Source organism: Oncorhynchus mykiss, chromosome 13, assembly GCF_057628025.1.
Source record: "Oncorhynchus mykiss isolate SJ-2025 chromosome 13, ASM5762802v1, whole genome shotgun sequence".
NCBI classification, from domain to species: domain Eukaryota; kingdom Metazoa; phylum Chordata; class Actinopteri; order Salmoniformes; family Salmonidae; genus Oncorhynchus; species Oncorhynchus mykiss.
In genome coordinates this window covers 19,826,796-19,850,660 of record NC_143034.1, presented here as the reverse complement: position 1 = coordinate 19,850,660, position 23,865 = coordinate 19,826,796, and the positions used below count along the sequence as shown (strand labels likewise).

At 46.9% G+C, this 23,865-nt stretch overlaps 1 protein-coding gene across 2 annotated transcripts; it reads right to left on the bottom strand.

The window, feature by feature from the left end:
* Positions 1–23,554, bottom strand: LOC118940351 (sarcalumenin). 2 transcript variants are annotated; one of them, XM_090195595.1, is made up of 10 exons: positions 23,425–23,554; positions 7,182–8,333; positions 5,525–5,614; positions 4,538–4,633; positions 3,685–3,801; positions 2,966–3,199; positions 2,541–2,662; positions 1,983–2,210; positions 1,292–1,498; positions 1–1,016 (listed from the first exon to the last, which is right to left on the bottom strand). In XM_090195595.1, the coding sequence occupies exons 1-10, from the start codon at positions 23,483–23,485 to the stop codon at positions 750–752; spliced, it is 2,574 nt and encodes an 857-aa protein (XP_090051721.1). In that variant the 5' UTR covers positions 23,486–23,554; the 3' UTR covers positions 1–749. The 2 variants fall into 2 exon arrangements, with proteins under 2 accessions (XP_090051721.1, XP_090051722.1); XM_090195596.1 differs by having other exon boundaries at positions 7,395–8,333; positions 23,425–23,539.
* Positions 23,555–23,865: the final 311 nt, after the last annotated feature.

Here is a 23,865-nt window from a genome sequence, read left to right as displayed (position 1 = left end):
TCAATGGGATCTGAAGCTACAAGGATAAAATACAACTTTAATGAGACTTTGACATGCAGCATATTGAGGCAAAGCCATAACAACAGGAAGAGAAGGCTACAGCCCATTTAACTGGCATCAATGTACAAATGCGTTCTTACACAGCAATGACATACTGCACTGACAACGAAGATAAGCTGTCGTTTAGAAATGACAATAAAGACAAAATACAATACAATACCATAGAAGAATACTGTAACTGACTGCTGGTAAGGAGCACAGAAATCCAGACCCTTTTGAAATGACAATAAAGACAATAGAATATTATGCTGTAACTGATCGCTGGTATTTTTCCTTCTTGTCTACGGATGAAGAAGAAGAGAAAAACTTGAATAAATAAAATAAACAAACTGGCAAACAAACAGAAATAAAACAAACTCTTGTTTATATGTCCCTGTTTTCGTTCTGAGTTAAATAATAACACTTAGGAAGATAAGAGTCTCTGATTTAAATAGTTCAAAAAGCTTTTCTTTTTCTCGTTGGATTACTTCTAATGGGCCTGCAAGGTTCCCATTTGCTTCATGTGGCTTCAATCCCCCTTTTTCCCCAGCTGTACATATTTCCTATCCTCCACCCCATCCCTCTCTCCTCTCTTCCCCGTGTCCAGTCACCCCAGTACAGCCTCTGGCTTCAGCCTCCCTCCTTTTTGTCTTCCTTCCTTTGCTCCCCGTCCTTTTCTCTCCATTCATCCCTCTCTTCATCTCTCCTCCTCAATCCTTTCGCCAGCGGTTCTTGGGTTTTGCCTCAGGAAGTGGGGGTGGAGGGGCTGGGGCGGCCTTGGCTGGGGGTGGACTGTCTTTCTTTCCCAGGCTAATCAGTAGGGAAGGGAGCTCCACAGTGATAGCTTTCTCTATCTTGTCAATCAGACAGCCTGACGACCAGGAACAGAGGGAGGACAGCTGCTTAAAGCCTGATGGAGGGTTGATGCCAAAGAAGTCCTGGTAGGCCTCTTTGTCTGGCAGGTCGAACTTGCTCACCTGTAGAAATGGAGAACACACACGTTATATACATGTTACACACACGTTATATACACACACACACACACACACACATTATAGACATGTTAAATGCACATTACTCATACACATTTAATACACACATTATATACACATTGTGCACATTACATACACATTATACACACACTTTGCACACCTTAAACACACGTTATATACATATTCCATACACCCGTTACACACACAATCCATGACACCTACACCCCCTCCCCCCTCCCTACACACACTCTCTCACTTACATTGGTCTTGGCCAGGATGGACTTGAAGATGTAGAACTTGTCAGGGTCTGAGACGATGTCCCTGAACACCTCGTCGGGGTCGCTGAACCAGCCCAGCTTCTCGTGGTATGTATGGAGGTAGCGATCTACCAGCAGGGCGTGGATCCTGACCCGGATGGCGTGCTGGCGGATGAAGGCTATCTTGTTCTCCAGCTGGTTCTCAATGACCTGAAGATAGAAGAACAAGGAGATTATTGTCAACAGCAGAGGTGAATAAAGATGGCGTCCCACATGCACTTATCACAAATGCCTCGTTTCGCTAAGTTCGCCAAATTGTACATCACTCTCCATGACTCTTTTGTTTGCATGGTCATTAGCACAGTATACATGATTCCAATTTTAGCTTGAAGACACCGTGACTTTGAGATTGTGCTGATTTACTGGCACATTGAACCATATACGCAGCATAGTTTCAAAACTCAGTGGATTGTGCTAAACAATGACATCACATCTGAATTCTGACATCTTTATGCACGTTCGCCATTGTCACAGATTTTAGGTGCTCTTCTCAAGTGCACAACGGCAAGAGATGGTAGCTTCTCGAGCAGCAAGGTCTCCTCCCGTATGAAAAGCCATGGGCTGGTGTGTGCGTGTAATGTGTTTGTGTGTATTCTGTATTCTGTTCTGTTTTCTGTAGGTGGTTGAGCTTCACCTGGTTGAGGTCTTCGAGCAGTGAGATCTCCTCCCGTATGAAGAGCTCTCGGCTGGTGTCGGCTGCGTATTCTGTGGGCCAGAAGGAGCTGACGTAGACCCGGGGAGGCTCTGTGGCGTTGATGAGAGGAGCCATGGACCAAAACAGGGCGCCGTAGACACGCATCAGGTCCTGGGAGGACAGGCTGTCTGCCTTGTTCAGGATGATGCGGATCTGGGACTCTCGGCCCTAGAATGAATGAATTCATGGATGGATCAATGAATGAATGAAGAAAACAGAGTTTAGAAAGGTTATTAAAGTGCTAGGCCAAGACTGACTGTATATTGGGCAATCTAAGGCACTTTGCTTTGCACCATAGACATATAATTACCAGAATGAGCAAGGAATCTACTCTTTTGTAATTTCAGTTGAGTTGACTTTTGATAAAGCAAAAATGTTCATGCTGAACATACTACTTTTGCTTCCTGCTTTACTCCTATTGGTACACTCAATATGGCTGCCGGTCCACCCAACACTTCCGTTCTAGTAATTCAATTTCTATTCTTTACACTTCTTTACCTTCATCTGTTTGAACAGTGTCGCCAGCTCCCCGCCCACGTCCAACTTAGTGGGGTCAAACATCAGGAAGATGAGGTCAGCACGGTCAATGAACCACTGACACACCTCGCTATAGGGGTAGCCTGGATGGGGAAGGACGACCAATCAGAGGCTGTTTTACTCAAAGGTGTGGTAGTATACAGTGAGTTAAGTCTTTTCATCATTCCATTTTTGTGAATTTGTAGGTGTGTGTGTTGCATGCAGTGTGTTACCATTCGGTCTGCATGAGTGTGACTGTTAATGAATCTCTGTCTGTTCTCCCACCTCTCTCCTGCTGCTTGTGATTGTCACTTCACAGCATGTAACAAATATCTAAAGAGTGTACATGATCTAATACACATGGCTGTATATGAGAGGTTAGTGTGTGTGTGTGTTCTCCTCCCCACCTCTCTCCTGCTGCTTGCGGTTCTCAATAATCCCAGGCGTGTCCACCAGGGTGACTCTCTCCAGCAGTTTATGGGGCATCTCAATCCCCACCAGCCTCTCCAGGAACCCCTGGCCAAACTTCTCCAGAGGGGAAAAGGACCTGGAGCTGTCGGCTGCCATCACGATGCCCTCCACAGAGCGGAACTTGTCACCGTGCATCACCACTGTGTACTCAGATGTAGTGGGCTCAGCACCTGGGAGAGAGGGAGGGAGGAAGAGGGGGAGAGGTGGGAGGGAGATAAGGAGGGAGGAAGAGAGGAAGAGGGGGGAGATAAGGAGGAAGAGAGGGTGGTTAGAATGTGTAAGAGAGAGATTAATATGAGCAGCTATCCAAATAGTTTACTCAGAAAAGGAAGCAGTTGCATTGAGGCATGTTTGTATTCCGGAGAGAAGTGGACTGGGAAGGGTGCAATAGATGACAGATCAGTAGTAGATAGACAAGATGTGGAATAGAGTGAATGATAAAGTGGAAAACCTTGTCTGCGGTGTAGACTGGTAAGGGGTGTAGACTGGTAAGGGGTGTAGACTGGTAAGGGGTGTAGACTGGTAAGGGGTGTAGACTGGTAAGGGGTGCCATGAGAAATACATTTGATTGATTGGCTGATTATCAGAGTAGAGTGTTGGTCAGGAGTTAGTCTGGTGAAACTCCAGGCCCAAGCTATGTGACAGGAGCTCTTACCTGTGTAAAGTTGTTGTGGGGTACCATGCACGCCCAGCAGGTAGTTGATCATGGAGGATTTGCCTACAGACCAGGGTCCCAGGAACAGTACCATGGGCTTGGAGGTGATCTCTCCATCTAGAAAGAGAGAGAGAGATAGTGAGAGAGAGAAAGCGAGAGAGAGAAAGAGAGAGAGATAGCGAGAGAGAGAAAGCGAGAGAGAGAATGCGAGAGAGAGAGAAGGGGGGTCACTTTGTAGACTTTGTCAATGGTACACTTTGTCCCACAAGGGGGCGTTCATTGCATACATCATGGTACTATGGATTGAGCCCTCAAGCTCTAACAAGCCTGGGGTAAGTGAGGCCTGGTCGCCCACACAAAGCTGTATATATATGCTGAGGCATACAAAGTTACTTTCTGGAAAGCTCTCTTGTGTACACTCGATTACTGGCAGGTGTATATGCAGTTAATTAGTTTATTTATGTTTCATCGATTTTCCAGTTTCTTCAGGCAAAGGCACCCTGAGAATTTAGATTAAACTGGCACACAACTGTGTATAGTATTGCCCCTTTGCCTAGGGAAACCCCATTGCTAATGACAATGTCTACAAGGACTGTTGGTAACTAGACTTATGCTTGTCTGTTTTTTTCGGGGGAAATATAGCATTTTGTTATTCTTTGTGTAACAGGTTGGTAATGAACAGAAGATTAATAGCTAATGGCTAAAGGCTAATATGCTAATACTAATAAACAAATCTGAACAATGCTAACCAGGCTAAAGGCTAATACGCTAAGACAACAGATCAGTATAAAACCGATTAAAAATGCTAATAGCTAATGGTTCAAGGCTAATGCCAAGTGGTTGGACAGGCTACCTGTGACCTCGTGAGCTCTGAGCTCGTTGTACTTGTAGGCCGTCTCCATGGGCTTGATGGCTGAGTGGTAGATGTGCTGCAGCTTCTTCATAGCAGCTGGAGAGGAGAGAGGGATGAGGAAAGAATGAGGGGGTGAGGGGAGGAGAGGAGAGAGGGATGAGGAGAGGAGAGAGGAAGAGAAGAAAGAGGGATGAGAGGATTGAGGGGGAGAGAGGAGGAGAAGAGAGGATGAGGGGGAGAGAGGAGAAGAGGACAGAGGGAGATAGAAGAGAAGAGGGATGAAGAGAAGATGATAGAGGTGGGCAGAAGTAGCAGATGAAGAGAGCAGATGTTGAAAAATATTTTTTTTTAAGGGTGGGAGAGAAGAGAGGAGACAATACATTTTGCATGGTCATGGTAGTCATTGTATTGTAATGGATGCACCATGAATGAACTAACCTGACTCATTGTCATGGTAGCCATGGTAATATAATGGAAGGCACCATGAATGAACTAAACTGACTCATTGTCATGGTAGTCATGGTAATATAATGGAAGGCACCATGAATGAACTAACCTGACTCATGGTCATGGTAGTCATGGTAATATAATGGAAGGCACACACACGCACACCCACCCACGCACACACACTCACACACACACTACCATCCATTCCACACCTTGAAACAATTTCCACAGTAATTTTAGCAGAAAAGGCCCAGTAGATTTCTCAATCCCTACTGTTCACATATAAACAGCGTTTTTCCTGGTCAGCTCATGTGGTCCCCAAAAAAATCAGGGTATTTTTCACAATTCATCTTTTATAGATTCCTTGTATCCTCTCTTTGCCTGCTTCTCAATACACAATGGAGAAGAAAGTCCAATGTCCCCTTGGACCTTCTCCTCCAATACGAGTGAGGAGGTGGTGAGATCAAAATGGAAGGAATCGAGGAATAATGAATTGAGAAAAACTCAGGGCCTTACTTGTAACTCTTGTTTGCTCCTTACCAGAGAACTCAGGCGAGGATTCGGCAGAAACCAATCGGAGCATCTCATCGATGTGGGAGCAATCTCTGAGCTTTGCTGTCTCCTCACCCACTGCCGATTGGAGGAAAAGCCTGTCAGTCAACTCAACTATGAGGTCATCAGACCAAGGTCGAATCCAAACTTGACATATCCATATCCCTGACTCGGGAAGTAGAATTTAGGAAGTAGGAACACCTATTTAGTGTCTGACTCGGGAAGTAGAATTTAGGAAGTAGGAACACCTATTTAGTAGGAACACCTTCCTAATATTAAGTTGCACCCCCCACCCCACTTTTGCCCTCATCGAGCATGGACTCTATAAGGTGTCGAAAGCATTCCACAGGGATGCTGGCCCATGTTGACTCCAATGCTTCCCACAGTTTTGTCACGTTGGCTGGATGTCCTTCGGGTGGTGGACCCTTCCTGATACACACAGGAAACTGTTGAGTGTGAAAAACCCAGAAGCATTGCAGTTCTTGACTCAAACCGGTGCAAAAAAAAGTGACATAAATGAGGGATCATAGCTTTCACCTGGTCAGTTATGTCATGGAAAGAGCAGGTGTTCTTAATGTTTTGTATATTCAGTGTATGCTTGTAATACGCAGTACAGTGTGCATGCATACATGCTTGTCTGTCATGTAAAATAGGGGAATCCTGTCAGCTCTATTCGTTACATTTATATCTGCAACTTTTCAGGAACAGATGTGATTGTCTGTCATCTAGGACTGGGAATCGTGTGAGCTCTATTCATTACATTTCTACCTAACCATTTCTGAACATTCAGAAAGAAATGTAATGTGTAGAACAGATTTAACTGTCTGCCATGTAGAACTGGGAATCATGTGAGCTCTATTCATTACATTTCTATCTGAACATTTCACCTTTGATCTCCCCTGAACATGACACCAATTGACTTCCTGCCATGACAACAGAACACTGACTGACCACAGCATCTGTTGTGTGGCTCTGTAGCCATGTTGTTATATCAGTGTCCATCTGCCCATCTATCTATCTCTTCCCTTCCTCCCTCTATGTCTGTCCTGTTTATTTCGGGCTCAGCTAGGGGTTATTCCTGATGCCACCTTTAGCCACACATATCAGGTTCTGGGGCATGGCACGGGCCAGGGAAAGAGGAAGGGATGGAGGGAGGGAAGGAGAGGAGGGAGGGAAAGTGGTTAGAGAGAGGAGAGAGAGAGAATGAGAGAGAGATGGAGGTTTAGAGATAATGTAAGAGCCAGACCAGATCCTATGTCTTTTATAGCTGGTGTCAACACTACGGCACCAAATGGCAGAGAATGTCAGTCTCCTGATTACAGTAGCACTCGCTCATCATGGCTTTGAATACACTTGAGTTGACACTGTAAAGTTGACAGTTGGCTCCTAAGAGCCGACTGAAGTGTATTCGAAGCACTGTGAAGAAGAAAGTGGGGAGATATGACAGGATCCTGTAACCCCATCTCTACAGTATGTAACTTAAAAGTGCTCGCCAGAGGTACTTTTAGCCTGAGCAATCACATTTAGTATAGAAAGAATAAATATGGACACATTGATATAAACAAACAAGTTTGTTTCCAAATTGTTTGGACAATAACCTTTTTATCGTTCAAATGATCAATTCTAATAACGCAGTACTCTATACCTTTTACTGGTGCTTCTGCCTTTGCTGGTGCATCCTCCACTGTCACATCCTCAACAGGCGCCTCCTCAACAACAGTCGCCTCCTCCTTAACAACAACAACAGGTGCCTCCTCTTCCACCACCGCTTCCTCCTCAAAAACATGTACCTCCTCCAAAACAGCTGCCACCTCCTCCACCAGCTCCTCCTCCTTCACTGCCTCCACAACCACCTCACCTGCTTCTACAGGTTCTGGAGCGGCTTCCGCAGGTTCCGGAGTGGGTTCCGGAGCAGCTTCCTCTACAACAGGCTCTGGTTCTGGAGCCACCTCCTTGACCACCGCCTCTGGCTCGGGTTCAACCACTTCAGGTTCCACCGCAGGTTCTGGCTCGGATTCAACCAGCTTGGGTTCCACCACAGGTTCAGCCACTAATACTACTTCTTCCTCTACTGCCTCCTCTACTGACTCCTCTACTGTCTCCTCTACTGCCTCCTCTACTGCCTCCTCCTCGGCAACCTCCTCAGTCGTTACCTCCTCAACAACAAGTTCCTCTACTGCAGGTTCTTCTATTGTTTCCTCTACTTCCTCATCAACTACATCCACTTCCTCCTCCATGACCACAGCTTCCTTAACTGCTTCCTCTTCCTCTATAACCTCTTCTTCCTTAGCTTCATGTTCTGCCTCAACCTCCTCTATAACCTCTTCTTCAGACGAGGGAGCTTCCTCCACTACTTCTTCTTCAGATGAGGCAGCTTCCTCCAGTTCTTCCTCCTCAGATGAGGCAGCTTCCTCCACTCTCTCCTCTGATGCTTGGACCTCCTCTGAAGTCTCTGCAGACTCCACAGATTCCTCCTCAGGTACCATCTCCTCAGATGCAGCCTCCTCCTCCTCGCTCGCCAACCTCTCCATGGGGACCTCCTCTGTGGAGGCTAGGGGCTCCTCTTCGCTAGCCAACCTCTCCATGGGGACCTCCTCTGTGGAGGCTAGGGGCTCCTCTTCGGCCGGTGTAGCAAGGCTTCGAGGGGGTTTACAGGACTGACACACGGAGCCTGGGGCCGGGGTGTCGTTGGAGGAGATTTGTCCTCCATGGTCATCTGTGGAGTCACAGGAGAGGTCACAGGAGAGCGGCACATGGAGATGCAGCTCATCGGAGCTGGAGGCCTCCACCACTAGGTCTGCAGAGACAGAGAGAGAGACAGGCCAGTCTGTTAATGATAAAGATGTCAGTATAAAGAGAGTGAAGGGTTTAGGTCTGGTAATCACTGAACGGCCATGTTAGAAAAGACAACAGCGAGCAAGATATAGGGGGCGCCAGGTAGGCTAGTAGTTAGAGTGTTGGACTAGTAACTGAAAGGTTGCAACACCGAGCTGGCAAAGTAAAAATGTGTCGTTCTGCCCCTGAACAAGGCAGTGTTCCTAGACCAGTTAACCCACTGTTCCTAGACCAGTTAACCCACTGTTCCTAGACCAGTTAACCCACTGTTCCTAGACCAGTTAACCCACTGTTCCCAGACCAGTTAACCCACTGTTCCCAGACCAGTTAACCCACTGTTCCCAGACCAGTTAACCCACTGTTCCCAGACCAGTTAACCCACTGTTCCCAGACCAGTTAACCCACTGTTCCCAGACCAGTTAACCCACTGTTCCCAGACCAGTTAACCCACTGTTCCCAGACCAGTTAACCCACTGTTCCCAGACCAGTTAACCCACTGTTCCCAGACCAGTTAACCCACTGTTCCTAGACCAGTTAACCCACTGTTCCTAGACCAGTTAACCCACTGTTCCTAGACCAGTTAACCCACTGTTCCTAGACCAGTTAACCCACTGTTCCTAGGCCGTCATTGAAAATAAGAATGTGTTCTTAACTGACTTGCCTAGTTAAATAAAATAAAAATAGGTGGCGAGCTACCAGATGATATAAAGTAGCGTATCCACACCTCATCATTTTACATAAGGAATGGGCTCATTCAGTTCAGAGTTTTGCACTGTCTCCATTACTCAAATGACAGATTAGCAAAAATATACCCAAATGTTGACCCCAAGTGTTTGAGATGCCACCAGAGTCCAGCGACTCCGGGAGACATGTTTTGGTCGTGCCAATATTTGAGTGGCCTCTGGGACCACATTTGTTAAGCATTCTCACATATGTGTAATACAACTGTTAGCCCCAACCCGGTCACTGACATTTTTGGTGTACTTCCCCTAAGGAAGTGATGTCATCTCTGCCTCTGGAGAAGGATGGGTACACTGTGCTTGGGTCCCAACAAAGTTAGGCTTTACCTGGTCCCCATTAATACAATACGTGGAGAGCCTGTCTTTTCCTTAGTGTAACTCGCATAGTTTGGTCAGCAGTCATGTCTGTTCTAGCGGCCATTTGTGCTGATAAGAATTTTTATTGAACATTTTTCCCCATTGTTTTTGTTTCTATTACTGTTTGTTCCTGTTTTTCATTCCCTTTTTTCCTTTTAACTTACTTTTATAGATGCCTTGGTGGGAGGGAGGGAGGGAGGGAGGGAGGGAGGGAGGGAGGGAGGGAGGGAGGGAGGGAGGGAAAATGAGGGGTTGTATTGTTTTATTGTTATATCGGAAAATCTATAAATAATGTTGTTTTTAAAGAAAGGGGGAAAAAAAGAAAAGACAACAGCCTCTCTGTTATTGATCATGGTTTGATTTCTATAACTTTCTAGAAGTTCCAGTTCAATTAATACAATTGGAGACCTCTAACACTCCTGTATTGATTTGACACACAAGGAGCCGCATTACAGGATTTATAATCATCATGATGATGTGGCAAGTTACAATTTGCTTTTTGAATGTCCGATATTTTGAACTTGATTTTGAACTTCATCAACAGTGGAATAATGAAGAAAATCCCCAAATATAGCCTTGTAGTGGATTACTCCTTTAATCTTCTTGTAAAGCATCCAAACATCTTACTGGATCAACTTACATGTACAGACATACAGACATTACGGATAAACACAATTGCTCTCTTTATCCAAAATAGACCTTATTCATCACACTGGACACTTTCACAGCCGCTCTTTATTTTCCTGCATCAACGCCTGTCTGTCCAGAACATACTTGGTGTGTGGATGTCTGTCCAGAACAGACTTGGTGTGTGACTGTGTGTCCAGAACAGACTTGGTGTGTGGATGTCTGTCCAGAACAGACTTGGTGTGTGACTGTGTGTCCAGAACAGACTTGGTGTGTGACTGTGTGTCCAGAACAGACTTGGTGTGTGGATGTCTGTCCAGAACAGACTTGGTGTGTGACTGTGTGTCCAGAACAGACTTGGTGTGTGGCTGTCTGTCCAGAACAGACTTGGTGTGTGACTGTGTGTCCAGAACAGACTTGGTGTGTGACTGTGTGTCCAGAACAGACTTGGTGTGTGACTGTGTGTCCAGAACAGACTTGGTGTGTGGATGTCTGTCCAGAACAGACTTGGTGTGTGACTGTGTGTCCAGAACAGACTTGGTGTGTGACTGTGTGTCCAGAACAGACTTGGTGTGTGACTGTGTGTCCAGAACAGACTTGGTGTGTGACTGTGTGTCCAGAACAGACTTGGTGTGTGGATGTCTGTCCAGAACAGACTTGGTGTGTGACTGTGTGTCCAGAACAGACTTGGTGTGTGACTGTGTGTCCAGAACAGACTTGGTGTGTGACTGTGTGTCCAGAACAGACTTGGTGTGTGACTGTGTGTCCAGAACAGACTTGGTGTGTGACTGTGTGTCCAGAACAGACTTGGTGTGTGGATGTCTGTCCAGAACAGACTTGGTGTGTGACTGTGTGTCCAGAACAGACTTGGTGTGTGGCTGTGTGTCCAGAACAGACTTGGTGTGTGACTGTGTGTCCAGAACAGACTTGGTGTGTGGATGTCTGTCCAGAACAGACTTGGTGTGTGACTGTGTGTCCAGAACAGACTTGGTGTGTGGCTGTGTGTCCAGAACAGACTTGGTGTGTGACTGTGTGTCCAGAACAGACTTGGTGTGTGGATGTCTGTCCAGAACATACTTGGTGTGTGACTGTGTGTCCAGAACAGACTTGGTGTGTGACTGTGTGTCCAGAACAGACTTGGTGTGTGGCAGTGTGTCCAGAACAGACTTGGTGTGTGACTGTGTGTCCAGAACAGACTTGGTGTGTGGCTGTCTGTCCAGAACAGACTTGGTGTGTGACTGTGTGTCCAGAACAGACTTGGTGTGTGGATGTCTGTCCAGAACAGAATTGGTGTGTGACTGTGTGTCCAGAACAGACTTGGTGTGTGGCAGTGTGTCCAGAACAGACTTGGTGTGTGACTGTGTGTCCAGAACAGACTTGGTGTGTGACTGTGTGTCCAGAACAGACTTGGTGTGTGGCTGTCTGTCCAGAACAGACTTGGTGTGTGACTGTGTGTCCAGAACAGACTTGGTGTGTGGCAGTGTGTCCAGAACAGACTTGGTGTGTGACTGTGTGTCCAGAACAGACTTGGTGTGTGGCAGTGTGTCCAGAACAGACTTGGTGTGTGACTGTGTGTCCAGAACAGACTTGGTGTGTGGCTGTGTGTACAGAACAGACTTGGTGTGTGACTGTGTGTCCAGAACAGACTTGGTGTGTGGCAGTGTGTCCAGAACAGACTTGGTGTGTGGCAGTGTGTCCAGAACAGACTTGGTGTGTGGCTGTGTGTCCAGAACAGACTTGGTGTGTGGCAGTGTGTCCAGAACAGACTTGGTGTGTGGCTGTGTGGCCAGAACAGACTTGGTGTGTGGCTGTGTGTCCAGAACAGACTTGGTGTGTGGCTGTGTGTCCAGAACAGACTTGGTGTGTGACTGTGTGTCCAGAACAGACTTGGTGTGTGACTGTGTGTCCAGAACAGACTTGGTGTGTGGCTGTGTGTCCAGAACAGACTTGGTGTGTGACTGTGTGTCCAGAACAGACTTGGTGTGTGGCAGTGTGTCCAGAACAGACTTGGTGTGTGACTGTGTGTCCAGAACAGACTTGGTGTGTGGCTGTGTGTCCAGAACAGACTTGGTGTGTGGCTGTGTGTCCAGAACAGACTTGGTGTGTGGCTGTGTGTCCAGAACAGACTTGGTGTGTGGCAGTGTGTCCAGAACAGACTTGGTGTGTGACTGTGTGTCCAGAACAGACTTGGTGTGTGACTGTGTGTCCAGAACAGACTTGGTGTGTGACTGTGTGTCCAGAACAGACTTGGTGTGTGGCAGTGTGTCCAGAACAGACTTGGTGTGTGGCTGTGTGTCCAGAACAGACTTGGTGTGTGGCTGTGTGTCCAGAACAGACTTGGTGTGTGACTGTGTGTCCAGAACAGACTTGGTGTGTGGCTGTGTGTCCAGAACAGACTTGGTGTGTGACTGTGTGTCCAGAACAGACTTGGTGTGTGACTGTGTGTCCAGAACAGACTTGGTGTGTGACTGTGTGTCCAGAACAGACTTGGTGTGTGACTGCGTGTCCAGAACAGACTTGGTGTGTGACTGTGTGTCCAGAACAGACTTGGTGTGTGACTGTGTGTCCAGAACAGACTTGGTGTGTGGCTGTGTGTCCAGAACAGACTTGGTGTGTGGCTGTGTGTCCAGAACAGACTTGGTGTGTGGCTGTGTGTCCAGAACAGACTTGGTGTGTGGCTGTGTGTCCAGAACAGACTTGGTGTGTGGCTGTGTGTCCAGAACAGACTTGGTGTGTGGCAGTGTGTCCAGAACAGACTTGGTGTGTGGCAGTGTGTCCAGAACAGACTTGGTGTGTGGCTGTGTGTCCAGAACAGACTTGGTGTGTGGCAGTGTGTCCAGAACAGACTTGGTGTGTGGCTGTCTGTCCAGAACAGACTTGGTGTGTGGCTGTGTGTCCAGAACAGACTTGGTGTGTGGCTGTGTGTCCAGAACAGACTTGGTGTGTGACTGTGTGTCCAGAACAGACTTGGTGTGTGGCTGTGTGTCCAGAACAGACTTGGTGTGTGGCTGTGTGTCCAGAACAGACTTGGTGTGTGGCAGTGTGTCCAGAACAGACTTGGTGTGTGGCAGTGTGTCCAGAACAGACTTGGTGTGTGACTGTGTGTCCAGAACAGACTTGGTGTGTGGCAGTGTGTCCAGAACAGACTTGGTGTGTGGCTGTCTGTCCAGAACAGACTTGGTGTGTGGCAGTGTGTCCAGAACAGACTTGGTGTGTGACTGTGTGTCCAGAACAGACTTGGTGTGTGGCTGTGTGTCCAGAACAGACTTGGTGTGTGGCAGTGTGTCCAGAACAGACTTGGTGTGTGACTGTGTGTCCAGAACAGACTTGGTGTGTGGCTGTGTGTCCAGAACAGACTTGGTGTGTGGCTGTGTGTCCAGAACAGACTTGGTGTGTGACTGTGTGTCCAGAACAGACTTGGTGTGTGGCTGTGTGTCCAGAACAGACTTGGTGTGTGGCTGTGTGTCCAGAACAGACTTGGTGTGTGGCAGTGTGTCCAGAACAGACTTGGTGTGTGGCAGTGTGTCCAGAACAGACTTGGTGTGTGACTGTGTGTCCAGAACAGACTTGGTGTGTGGCAGTGTGTCCAGAACAGACTTGGTGTGTGGCTGTCTGTCCAGAACAGACTTGGTGTGTGGCAGTGTGTCCAGAACAGACTTGGTGTGTGACTGTGTGTCCAGAACAGACTTGGTGTGTGGCTGTGTGTCCAGAACAGACTTGGTGTGTGGCAGTGTGTCCAGAACAGACTTGGTGTGTGACTGTGTGTCCAGAACAGACTTGGTGTGTGGCAGTGTGTCCAGAACAGACTTGGTGTGTGGCAGTGTGTCCAGAACAGACTTGGTGTGTGACTGTGTGTCCAGAACAGACTTGGTGTGTGGCAGTGTGTCCAGAACAGACTTGGTGTGTGGCTGTCTGTCCAGAACAGACTTGGTGTGTGGCAGTGTGTCCAGAACAGACTTGGTGTGTGGCTGTGTGTCCAGAACAGACTTGGTGTGTGGCTGTGTGTCCAGAACAGACTTGGTGTGTGGCTGTGTGTCCAGAACAGACTTGGTGTGTGACTGTGTGTCCAGAACAGACTTGGTGTGTGACTGTGTGTCCAGAACAGACTTGGTGTGTGGCAGTGTGTCCAGAACAGACTTGGTGTGTGGCTGTCTGTCCAGAACAGACTTGGTGTGTGGCAGTGTGTCCAGAACAGACTTGGTGTGTGACTGTGTGTCCAGAACAGACTTGGTGTGTGGCTGTGTGTCCAGAACAGACTTGGTGTGTGGCAGTGTGTCCAGAACAGACTTGGTGTGTGACTGTGTGTCCAGAACAGACTTGGTGTGTGGCAGTGTGTCCAGAACAGACTTGGTGTGTGGCAGTGTGTCCAGAACAGACTTGGTGTGTGACTGTGTGTCCAGAACAGACTTGGTGTGTGGCAGTGTGTCCAGAACAGACTCTGTGTGTGGCTGTCTGTCCAGAACAGACTTGGTGTGTGGCAGTGTGTCCAGAACAGACTTGGTGTGTGGCTGTGTGTCCAGAACAGACTTGGTGTGTGGCTGTGTGTCCAGAACAGACTTGGTGTGTGGCTGTGTGTCCAGAACAGACTTGGTGTGTGGCTGTGTGTCCAGAACAGACTTGGTGTGTGGCTGTGTGTCCAGAACAGACTTGGTGTGTGACTGTGTGTCCAGAACAGACTTGGTGTGTGGCAGTGTGTCCAGAACAGACTTGGTGTGTGGCAGTGTGTCCAGAACAGACTTGGTGTGTGGCTGTGTGTCCAGAACAGACGTGGTGTGTGACTGTGTGTCCAGAACAGACTTGGTGTGTGGCAGTGTGTCCAGAACAGACTTGGTGTGTGGCAGTGTGTCCAGAACAGACTTGGTGTGTGGCAGTGTGTCCAGAACAGACTTGGTGTGTGACTGTGTGTCCAGAACAGACTTGGTGTGTGGCTGTGTGTCCAGAACAGACTTGGTGTGTGGCAGTGTGTCCAGAACAGACTTGGTGTGTGGCAGTGTGTCCTGAACAGACTTGGTGTGTGGCAGTGTGTCCAGAACAGACTTGGTGTGTGGCTGTGTGTCCAGAACAGACTTGGTGTGTGGCTGTGTGTCCAGAACAGACTTGGTGTGTGGCTGTGTGTCCAGAACAGACTTGGTGTGTGGTTGTGTGTCCAAAACAGACTTGGTGTGTGGCAGTGTGTCCAGAACAGACTTGGTGTGTGACTGTGTGTCCAGAACAGACTTGGTGTGTGGCTGTGTGTCCAGAACAGACTTGGTGTGTGGCAGTGTGTAAAGCCAAGAGCAGATTGAATACTCAACAGCCTCTCAGATTGCTACACTCAGATTTCAGCTCCTTGAATGGAGATGCTTAGGCCTGCTTAGACTATTTGAGGGGAGCAGACCTGGGTAAAGACAACCCTGTAGAGACAGACTCCGACAACAAACCCTGTGTCAGGAAGTCATATTATAACGTGTCAAAATGATGGGAACTCTGTTCCTACACATTCTCTCCCTATTGTACCCCTGTTTATATAGCATAACCTGGAGTAGCTTAGACTGCATGTTTGTGGACGGTGAAATCTGAGCTAGCGACCGTAATGTACATGTAGCCATGGGTAGTAAGTAACCTCTGACACGGAATAATTAGGAGACCCGAGTTACAACCCCAGGTCGTTGCACATACACTTGACAGTGTGTACTCACTAGGAATGTAATATTGGTGGGTTATAATGCTGTCAATGACCAGAGGAGGTGATGAATGGGCATAGCTCACTCATTCCCACACACACACACACACACACACACACACAGGAGGTGATGATCGACCGATCATGAGCAGTAAATTGTTTACTTGTGAATCAGAGCCAGAATAGGAAGCCCATAGAGAGCACAGAGAGTCCCATTTGTGTACCATGGACGGTCATGGACAGTCACACGGGTGCTAAGCTTTCCGCCCTGACCCATTTGATCAATGCGTGTGTTGAGTCAGATGCGACTTATCTTGAGTCTGAGGCTCTTAGGTCAAAGGGCTCGTGGTGCATTTTTCACATCCACATTTAACATTGACATTGGGCCGGTAGAAGACGCGAACGTCATTATTCCTGTCTGGATTGAGGATAGATCAAATCAATCATGTGCGTTGGTATGTGTATACATTAGCATACACAGTCACAAACCCCTATGCCACCATAGGTTAGCCTATAGCTTAGCGATTAGTCGGTAGCTGCTAGCATTGGTCAACAAGATGTGCCACCTCTTCTCAGAAGAATAGAGAATCACACAGCACAGCTGAGAATCACACCTAAACACCTGAGTCATCATCACCATACAACTACGTTAGCTTTTAGCTTAGCAATTAGCCGCTTGATGATAGCAATGGGCAATGTGCCATGTTAGCCGTTTGCTAGCAATTAGCCTGTTGGCGCTAGCTGTGAGCAATGCAGCTCTTCTCAGCCAACTCTTGTCAGCCATTGAAGGTGAGAATCACACTGCAGCTGTCCATGCCATGGATACAACCTGATCCATGCTGCTGCCTTGAAACATGAACCTGCAGACGTACACACTAAGGCCATACACCATCATAATTTGTCTCCCACTGTGCCCCACTACACATCCCACTACAGACCGTCCTAACAGGCCTGCTAAGACCTCACAGGTTGGTATTTAGCCAGTTGGGGACATGTGTGACGATGTATGTTCCTTTGTGGTCCTTTAGGTCTATGGCATCCCCACTTAACTGTTTAGGTAGTTTATGTAACATGGAAGGAGGGTGCCTCTGTATGTTTTGCCATGGCAACTGTAAATAAAGATATTTCGGAGCTCTATAACTTCAAGCCTGGGTCTTCTAAAGGCCACAAGTCTGTATTAGCCCTGTGAGCTAAAGCCTAGGCATTAGCTAGGGGAGCTAACAAGAGTCTTCGGGTTCCAGGCATGGTTTTGTAACCTGACTGATATAGAGTCTTATAGGCCTTTTAGCTGAAGAAATGACCCCTCCATTACAGTTTCCTGTTGACCTGAACTCATCTAGCTGCTGAAAGCAGACAGAGGATACCGTCCGTATTCTGAAGTAATGTTTTTTCAGTCCTTCTACTCGTGTAAGTATTCGCGGCATGTGTTAGCCTCGGACGTCCAGGCTTTGCTCACGTGGCCTGTGACAGAGGCTAGGTATTCGTTACAAACCATCAGCACCTCATCCTCGGCGTCAGTAAGATAGCATTACTTCAAAAACGGGGATGTAAAAAGCCACCGTCTGTGTACCAAATGGCACCCTATTCCCTACATATGTGCCCTGGTCAAAAGTAGTGCACTAAATAGGGAATAGGATGCTCCGTCACACTCTGGCAAAGCCTGAAAGCACATGGATTTCCAGGGCTCTGATCACAGATCTCCCCGGACAAGGAGAGGGCATCACTGATCTATCCGATCGGTAAGCAGTGTCCTATTCGGCAAGAGTGTAGCGCAAGTAACATTAAAAAAGAATCTGCTAAGTTACACATTTATTTATGTATGTGTTCCTACAGCATATTTGTCCTGCAGCACCAGTCTCCCACAGACAGGGGGCGGTAATGGGTTATAAAAAGAACCTGAGAGGTGTTTCTCTCTCACCCCTGGCATTCAATATAGCATTTGGCTCGCTGACCCCCGGTCATAAACAGTCTCCCACCGACTTAAGTGTACCCTGGGTGTCCCTAATTAAATAAAACCAACAAGATGGGGTGTGTGTGTGTGTGTGTGAGAGAGAGAGATCGAGAACGAGGGAAAGAACGAGAAAGAGTGAGAGAGAGAGAGAATTTGTATGTGCTGAAGGTGGGTGGGTGGGTAAAGGGTGTGTGTGTGTGTGTGTGAGAGAGAGAGAGAGAGACAGGAATTTGGAAGGCAATGTGATTGGAAATACAGAGGAGCCAAATGAAGTGCTCACTGCCGCCCTCGCGGGTTGGATGGTATCCATGGACATAGTGCGACAGCGTCGTCAGTCGTCTGCACAGTTACATGAACGTGTGTACAGACGGCAAGAATTCGTATGGTGTAACGTTGTCAGGTTACCAGCATGGTAACAGGGTCACTCAGGGTCACTCATTAACAAGTGACAGTTTGTTTGTTTATGTTGACTTCATATATATTTTTGAACTACTTTGCCCTTTAAGGGCAACTATAATAATTTAATGAAGATTCTGTGGTAAGAAATGGAGCTAAGCAATAGAAATAGTCGAGACAGTCATGACTTAAACCGACCAAATATCAATCACAATGAGGAAAGGAAATAACAAGATTTTGACTTATATCGAAATGTTGATCCCGTTGTCAGAAAAATACAAATGTGTTTGTTGATACAGGCATTCCACAGGGTCGTATTTGGTAGTTAGTAGCAGCCAAGTAGCTTATTGAATTAGAGTTAACATAGTTAGGGGAGATGGAGGGATGGAAAGAGGGATGGAGGTGCGGGAGAATGAAGAGACTCCATATGGGAATGATCGCTGGGGTTTTCCCCCTAAGCTTAGATAAAGATCACTATAAAAGTTCAACAGCAGTGAAAGAGAGAGTGAGAGAGAGAGAGAGGGGGAGAGAGAGAAAGGGGGGCTTGTCAAGATTGTTCTAGCAATCAAACAAATACAGCACGAATAGGCTGTTGCATTGAAATGCTGTTATTACACAGTTATGTAACACTGGACAGTGAACCTGGTCCTGGTGGGTTGCCAGACTCACACTGCCCTGCCCTGGCAGTGTGAGTACCCAGGCAGAATACATCAAAGTGAGGATGGAGTGGGACAGGTGCCTGGGGCATGGTGCCTGGGTCCTACTGGTCTCAATCAGGGATATGAATAGATCTACAATGAGTCAGATAGAATGGAAGGCAGGGAGGGATTATTCCACTGCTATATTCCACAGGAGTGACGTTGTCCTTCCCTGACGATTGTCACTGATTGTCACTGGCCTTGACGACAGCCTTATTGTACATGGAAAACCCTGTTCTAGGGGGCTGTAGCTCTGTCACTATCATTATGGATTTCCATCACGGCATCCATATAGGGACAGCCATTATCAGAGTGTACTGTCCAACAGACAGGCTGCTACTGAACACTGCTATAGTCTGTCCTATAGCATCCACTTTGTACCAGCGCGTGTTTGTGTGGGCTTTCCCTAGCACTGGGGGCTTTCCCTACACGTGGACTACTGTCTAGCTACAGCTGCAGTTTATCTAGCTATGTAGACACAAATAGGTTTGCAGAACTACAGAGAAATGGCTTTTGCATTTAGAATATCAAATGCATGGACTACATTGTACATAGTCTTTGGCAAATCCCACAGAACCCTAATTGCAGACTGTGTGTGTGTGTGTGTGTGTGTGTGTGTGTCTGCGTACTGTGTATGTAGTAAGGGTGCAAACAGACCCACACTGGCAGTGGGTGTGCCTATAAGTCTCTGTGGTGTGTCTATAAGTCTCTGTGGTGTGCCTATAAGTCTCTGTGGAGTGCCTATAAGTCTCTGTGGTATGTCTATAAGTCTCTGTGGTGTGCCTATAAGACTCTGTGGTGTGCCTATAAGTCTCTGTGGTGTGCCTATAAGACTCTGTGGTGTGCCTAGAAGTCTCTGTGGTGTGCCTATAAGACTCTGTGGTGTTTGTATGGTGACTGGTGACAGCAGCAGACTCACTAAGGCTCCAGCCACCTGACTAACTACAGAGGCCTGGAAGGTGCAGGGATTAAATGACAGCAAGGACAGGCAAGGGTACCCCTCCCCCCCCCCCCCACACATACACACACTGGTGTCACTGCTCAGCAACACTGACATTTCCACCCACAGCCAACACACCCTTCTGATGTACTAGCATAGGTGTGGCACAGGAGGCTGCTCAGGGGAGGACGGCTCATAACGGAATGGCATGGAACACCTGGAAACCATCCGTTTGATGTATTTGATACCATTCCACTGATTCTGCTCCAGTCATTACCAGGAGATGTGTGTGACAGAAGTACTGGACACATACTGTATTATATATCAGCATTATATGCACAAGCAGCATTCAACTTCTCACTTATCATTCATTCAGTCGTTCATTCATTCAGCGCACACTGACAGAAATGTCATCCTCTGTCTCTTCCTCGATCCCTCCATCCCTAAAGCATACATTACATACAGTCCCATTGACTTTTTCCACATTTTGTTAGGTTACAGCCTTGTTCTATAATAGATTAAATATACAGTGGGGCAAAAAAGTATGAAAAAGTGTAATTTTCATCATAGCTACACTTCAACTATGACAGACAAAATTAGAAAAAAAATCCAGAAAATCACATTGTAGGATTCTTAATGAATTTATTTGCAAATTAAGGTGGAAAATAAGTATTTGGTCACCTACAAACAAGTAAGATTTCTGGCTCTCACAGACCTGTAACTTCTTCTTTAAGAGGCTCCTCTGTCCTCCACTCGTTACCTGTATTAATGGCACCTGTTTGAACTTGTTATCAGTATAAAAGACACCTGTCCACAACCTCAAACAGTCACACTCCAAACTCCACTATGGCCAAGACCAAAGAGCTGTCAAAGGACACCAGAAACAAAATTGTAGACCTGCACCAGGCTGGGAAGACTGAATCTGCAATAGGTAAGCAGCTTGATTTGAAGAAATCAACTGTGGGAGCAATTATTAGGAAATGGAAGACCTACAAGACCACTGATAATCTCCCTCGATCTGGGGCTCCACGCAAGATCTCACCCCATGGGGTCAAAATGACCACAAGAACGGTGAGCAAAAATCCCAGAACCACACGGGGGGACCTAGTGAATGACCTGCAGAGAGCTGGGACCAAAGTAACAAAGCCTACCATCAGTAACACACTACGCCGCCAGGGACTCAAATCCTGCAGTGCCAGACGTGTCCCCCTGCTTAAGCCAGTACATGTCCAGGCCCGTCTGAAGTTTGCTAGAGAGCATTTGGATGATCCAGAAGAAGATTGGGAGAATGTCATATGGTCAGATGAAACCAAAATATAACTTTTTGGTAAAAACTCAACTCGTCGTGTTTAGAGGACAAAGAATGCTGAGTTGCATCCAAAGAACACCATACCTACTGTGAAGCATGGGGGTGGAAACATCATGCTTTGGGGCTGTTTTTCATTGAAGATGAAATGTGGCTGGGTCTTTCAGCATGACAATGATCCCAAACACAGTGGCTTCGTAAGAAGCATTTCAAGGTCCTGGAGTGGCCTAGCCAGTCTCCAGATCTCAACCCCATAGAAAATCTTTGGAGGGAGTTGAAAGTCCGTGTTGCCCAGCAACAGCCACAAAACATCACTGCTCTAGAGGAGATCTGCATGGAGGAATGGGCCAAAATACCAGCAACAGTGTGTGAAAACCTTGTGAAGGCTTACAGAAAACATTTGACCTCTGTCATTGCCAACAAAGGGTATATAACAAAGTATTGAGATAAACTTTTGTTATTGACCAAATACATATTTTCCACCATAATTTGCAAATAAATTCATTAAAAATCCTACAATGTGATTTTCTGGATTTTTTTTCTTCTCATTTTGTCTGTCATAGTTGAAGTGTACCTATGATGAAAATTACAGGCCTCTCTCATCTTTTTAAGTGGGAGAACTTGCACAATTGGTGGCTGACTAAATACTTTTTTGCCCCACTGTATGTGTTTCTCATCAATCTACACACAATACCCCATAATGACAAAGCAAAAACAGACGTTAGACATTTTGCTAAATTATTAAAATAAAACCCTAAATATCACATTTACATAAGTATTGAGACCTTTTACTCAGTACTTTGTTGAAGCACCTTTGACAGCGATTACAGCCTTGAGTCTTCTTGGGTATGATGCTACAAGCTTGGCACACCTGTATTTGGGGAGTGTCTCCCATTCTCCTCTGCAGATCCTCTCAAGCTCTGTCAGGTTGGATGGGGAGCGTCGCTGCACAGCCATTTTCAGGTCTCTCCAAAGATGTTAGATCGGGTTCAAGTCCAGGCTCTGGCTGGGCCACTCAAGAACATTCAGAGACTTGTCCCGAAGCTACTCCTGCATTGTCTTGGCTGTGTGCTTAGGATCATTGTCCTGTTGGAAGGTGAACCTTCACACCAGTCTGAGGTCTTGAGTGCTCTGGAGCAGGTTTTCATCAAGGATCTCTTTGTACTTTGCGCAATTCAACTTTGCCTCGATCCTGACTAGTCTCCAGGTCCCTGCCAAAACAAACATCCCCACAGCATGAGGCTGCCACCACCTCCATAGGGATGGTGCCAGGTTTACTCCAGACGTGACTCTTGGCATTCAGGCCAAAGAGTTCAATCTTGGTTTCATCAGACCAGAGAATCTTGTTTCTCATAGTCTGAGAGTCTTTACGTGCCCTTTGGCAAACTCCAAGCGGGCTGTCATGTGCCTTTTACTAAGGAGTGGCTTCCATCTGGCTACTCAACCATACAGGCCTGATTGGTGGAGTGCTGTGAAGATGGTTGTCCTTCTGGAAGGTTCTCCCATCTCCACAGAGTAACTCTGGAGCTCTCTGTCAGAGTGACCATTGGGTTCTTGGTCACCCCCCTGACCAAGACCCTTCTCCCCCGATTGCACAGTTTGGCTGGGCGGCCAGCTCTAGGAAGAGTCTTGGTGGTTCCAAACTTCTTCCATTGAATAAGTACCCTTCCCCAGATCTGTGCCTCGACACAATCTTGACTCTGAGCTCTACGGACAATTCCGTTAACCTCATGGCTTGGTTTTTGCTCTGACATGCACTGTCAACGGTGGGACCTTATATAGACAGGTGTGTGCCTTTCCAAATCATGTCCAATCAATTGAATTTACCACAGGTGGACTCCAATCAAGTTGTAGAAACATCTCAAGGATGATGAATGGAAACAGGATACACCTGAGCTCAATTTCGAGTCTCAAATCAAATGGTCAGTTTTTTTATTTGTAATACATTCGCACACAAAAAATGTTACCTGTTATCGCTTTGTCGTTATCGGGTATTGTGTGTAGATTGCTGAGGATTTTTTAAATGTACTGTATTCCATTTTAGAATTAGGCTGTAACGTATCAAAATGGGGAAAAAGTCAAAGGGTCTGAATACTTTCCGACCTGCGGCCTCTATGACACCGTGTCAGGACAAAGTTGTATTGCTGCATCTCCATGACCCTGTTCTCATGATCAGCCTTTCATACCCCTTTTATCACAAACCCTCGTATATGGTCTGCACTGCAGCCATTGCTATTTCCAATTCATGCAAAGAATGTGACTTTCATATGTCCCCCTTGCCCTGTTTCTGAGCAGAGGAACATGTCCATCTACAGTAATAAAAACTCCACGGACTAATCTGTTTTCTTCTTCTGATCTTAATGTATGTAATCTTACCTGCAGCGACCAGGACAAGCAGGGAGAGCAAGCAGGACACAGAGACCAGTAGAGGCTTCATTTTGGCTGCCAGGGGCCTCCCCCTTCTACCAGCAGTTATATATACCCCTCTGGAGAAAGGTCAAAGGGCGTGCCAAGGAAGGAGGGGCCTGGTAATGTCACAGGCAGCAACTACACCCACGTCAGCCATTCTGTGTCTAAGTAGAGAGGCCTGGGTAGCTGGCTGGCTAATGGGTAACATAATGTCACACAGCAGCAACTGCATTCACGTCTGCCATTTTGTGTCAAAGCAGTTGCCCTGGTTCTATAAGGGGAGAGAACAGACAGGGAAAGATGTCAGGAAGTTTCACTGTTCGTATTGGGAGACCCTCTTTTCACGCCACCTCGACACTGAAATGACTTTTTCGTAGCAGGTTAGAACTTTATATCTATATTTTATTT

What these genes read in the sequence shown, in the direction of transcription:
- LOC118940351 (XM_090195595.1), bottom strand. Translation starts at nt 23,485, where the DNA reads ATGAAGCCTCTACTGGTCTCTGTGTCCTGCTTGCTCTCCCTGCTTGTC. An exon ending in GCTTGTCCTGGTCGCTGCAG is followed by an intron (nt 8,334 to 23,424) that starts GTAAGATTACAT and finishes CTGTCTCTGCAG; the next exon opens with ACCTAGTGGTGGAGGCCTCC. An exon ending in CACTGTTCAAACAGATGAAG is followed by an intron (nt 2,211 to 2,540) that starts GTAAAGAAGTGT and finishes CATTCATTCTAG; the next exon opens with GGCCGAGAGTCCCAGATCCG.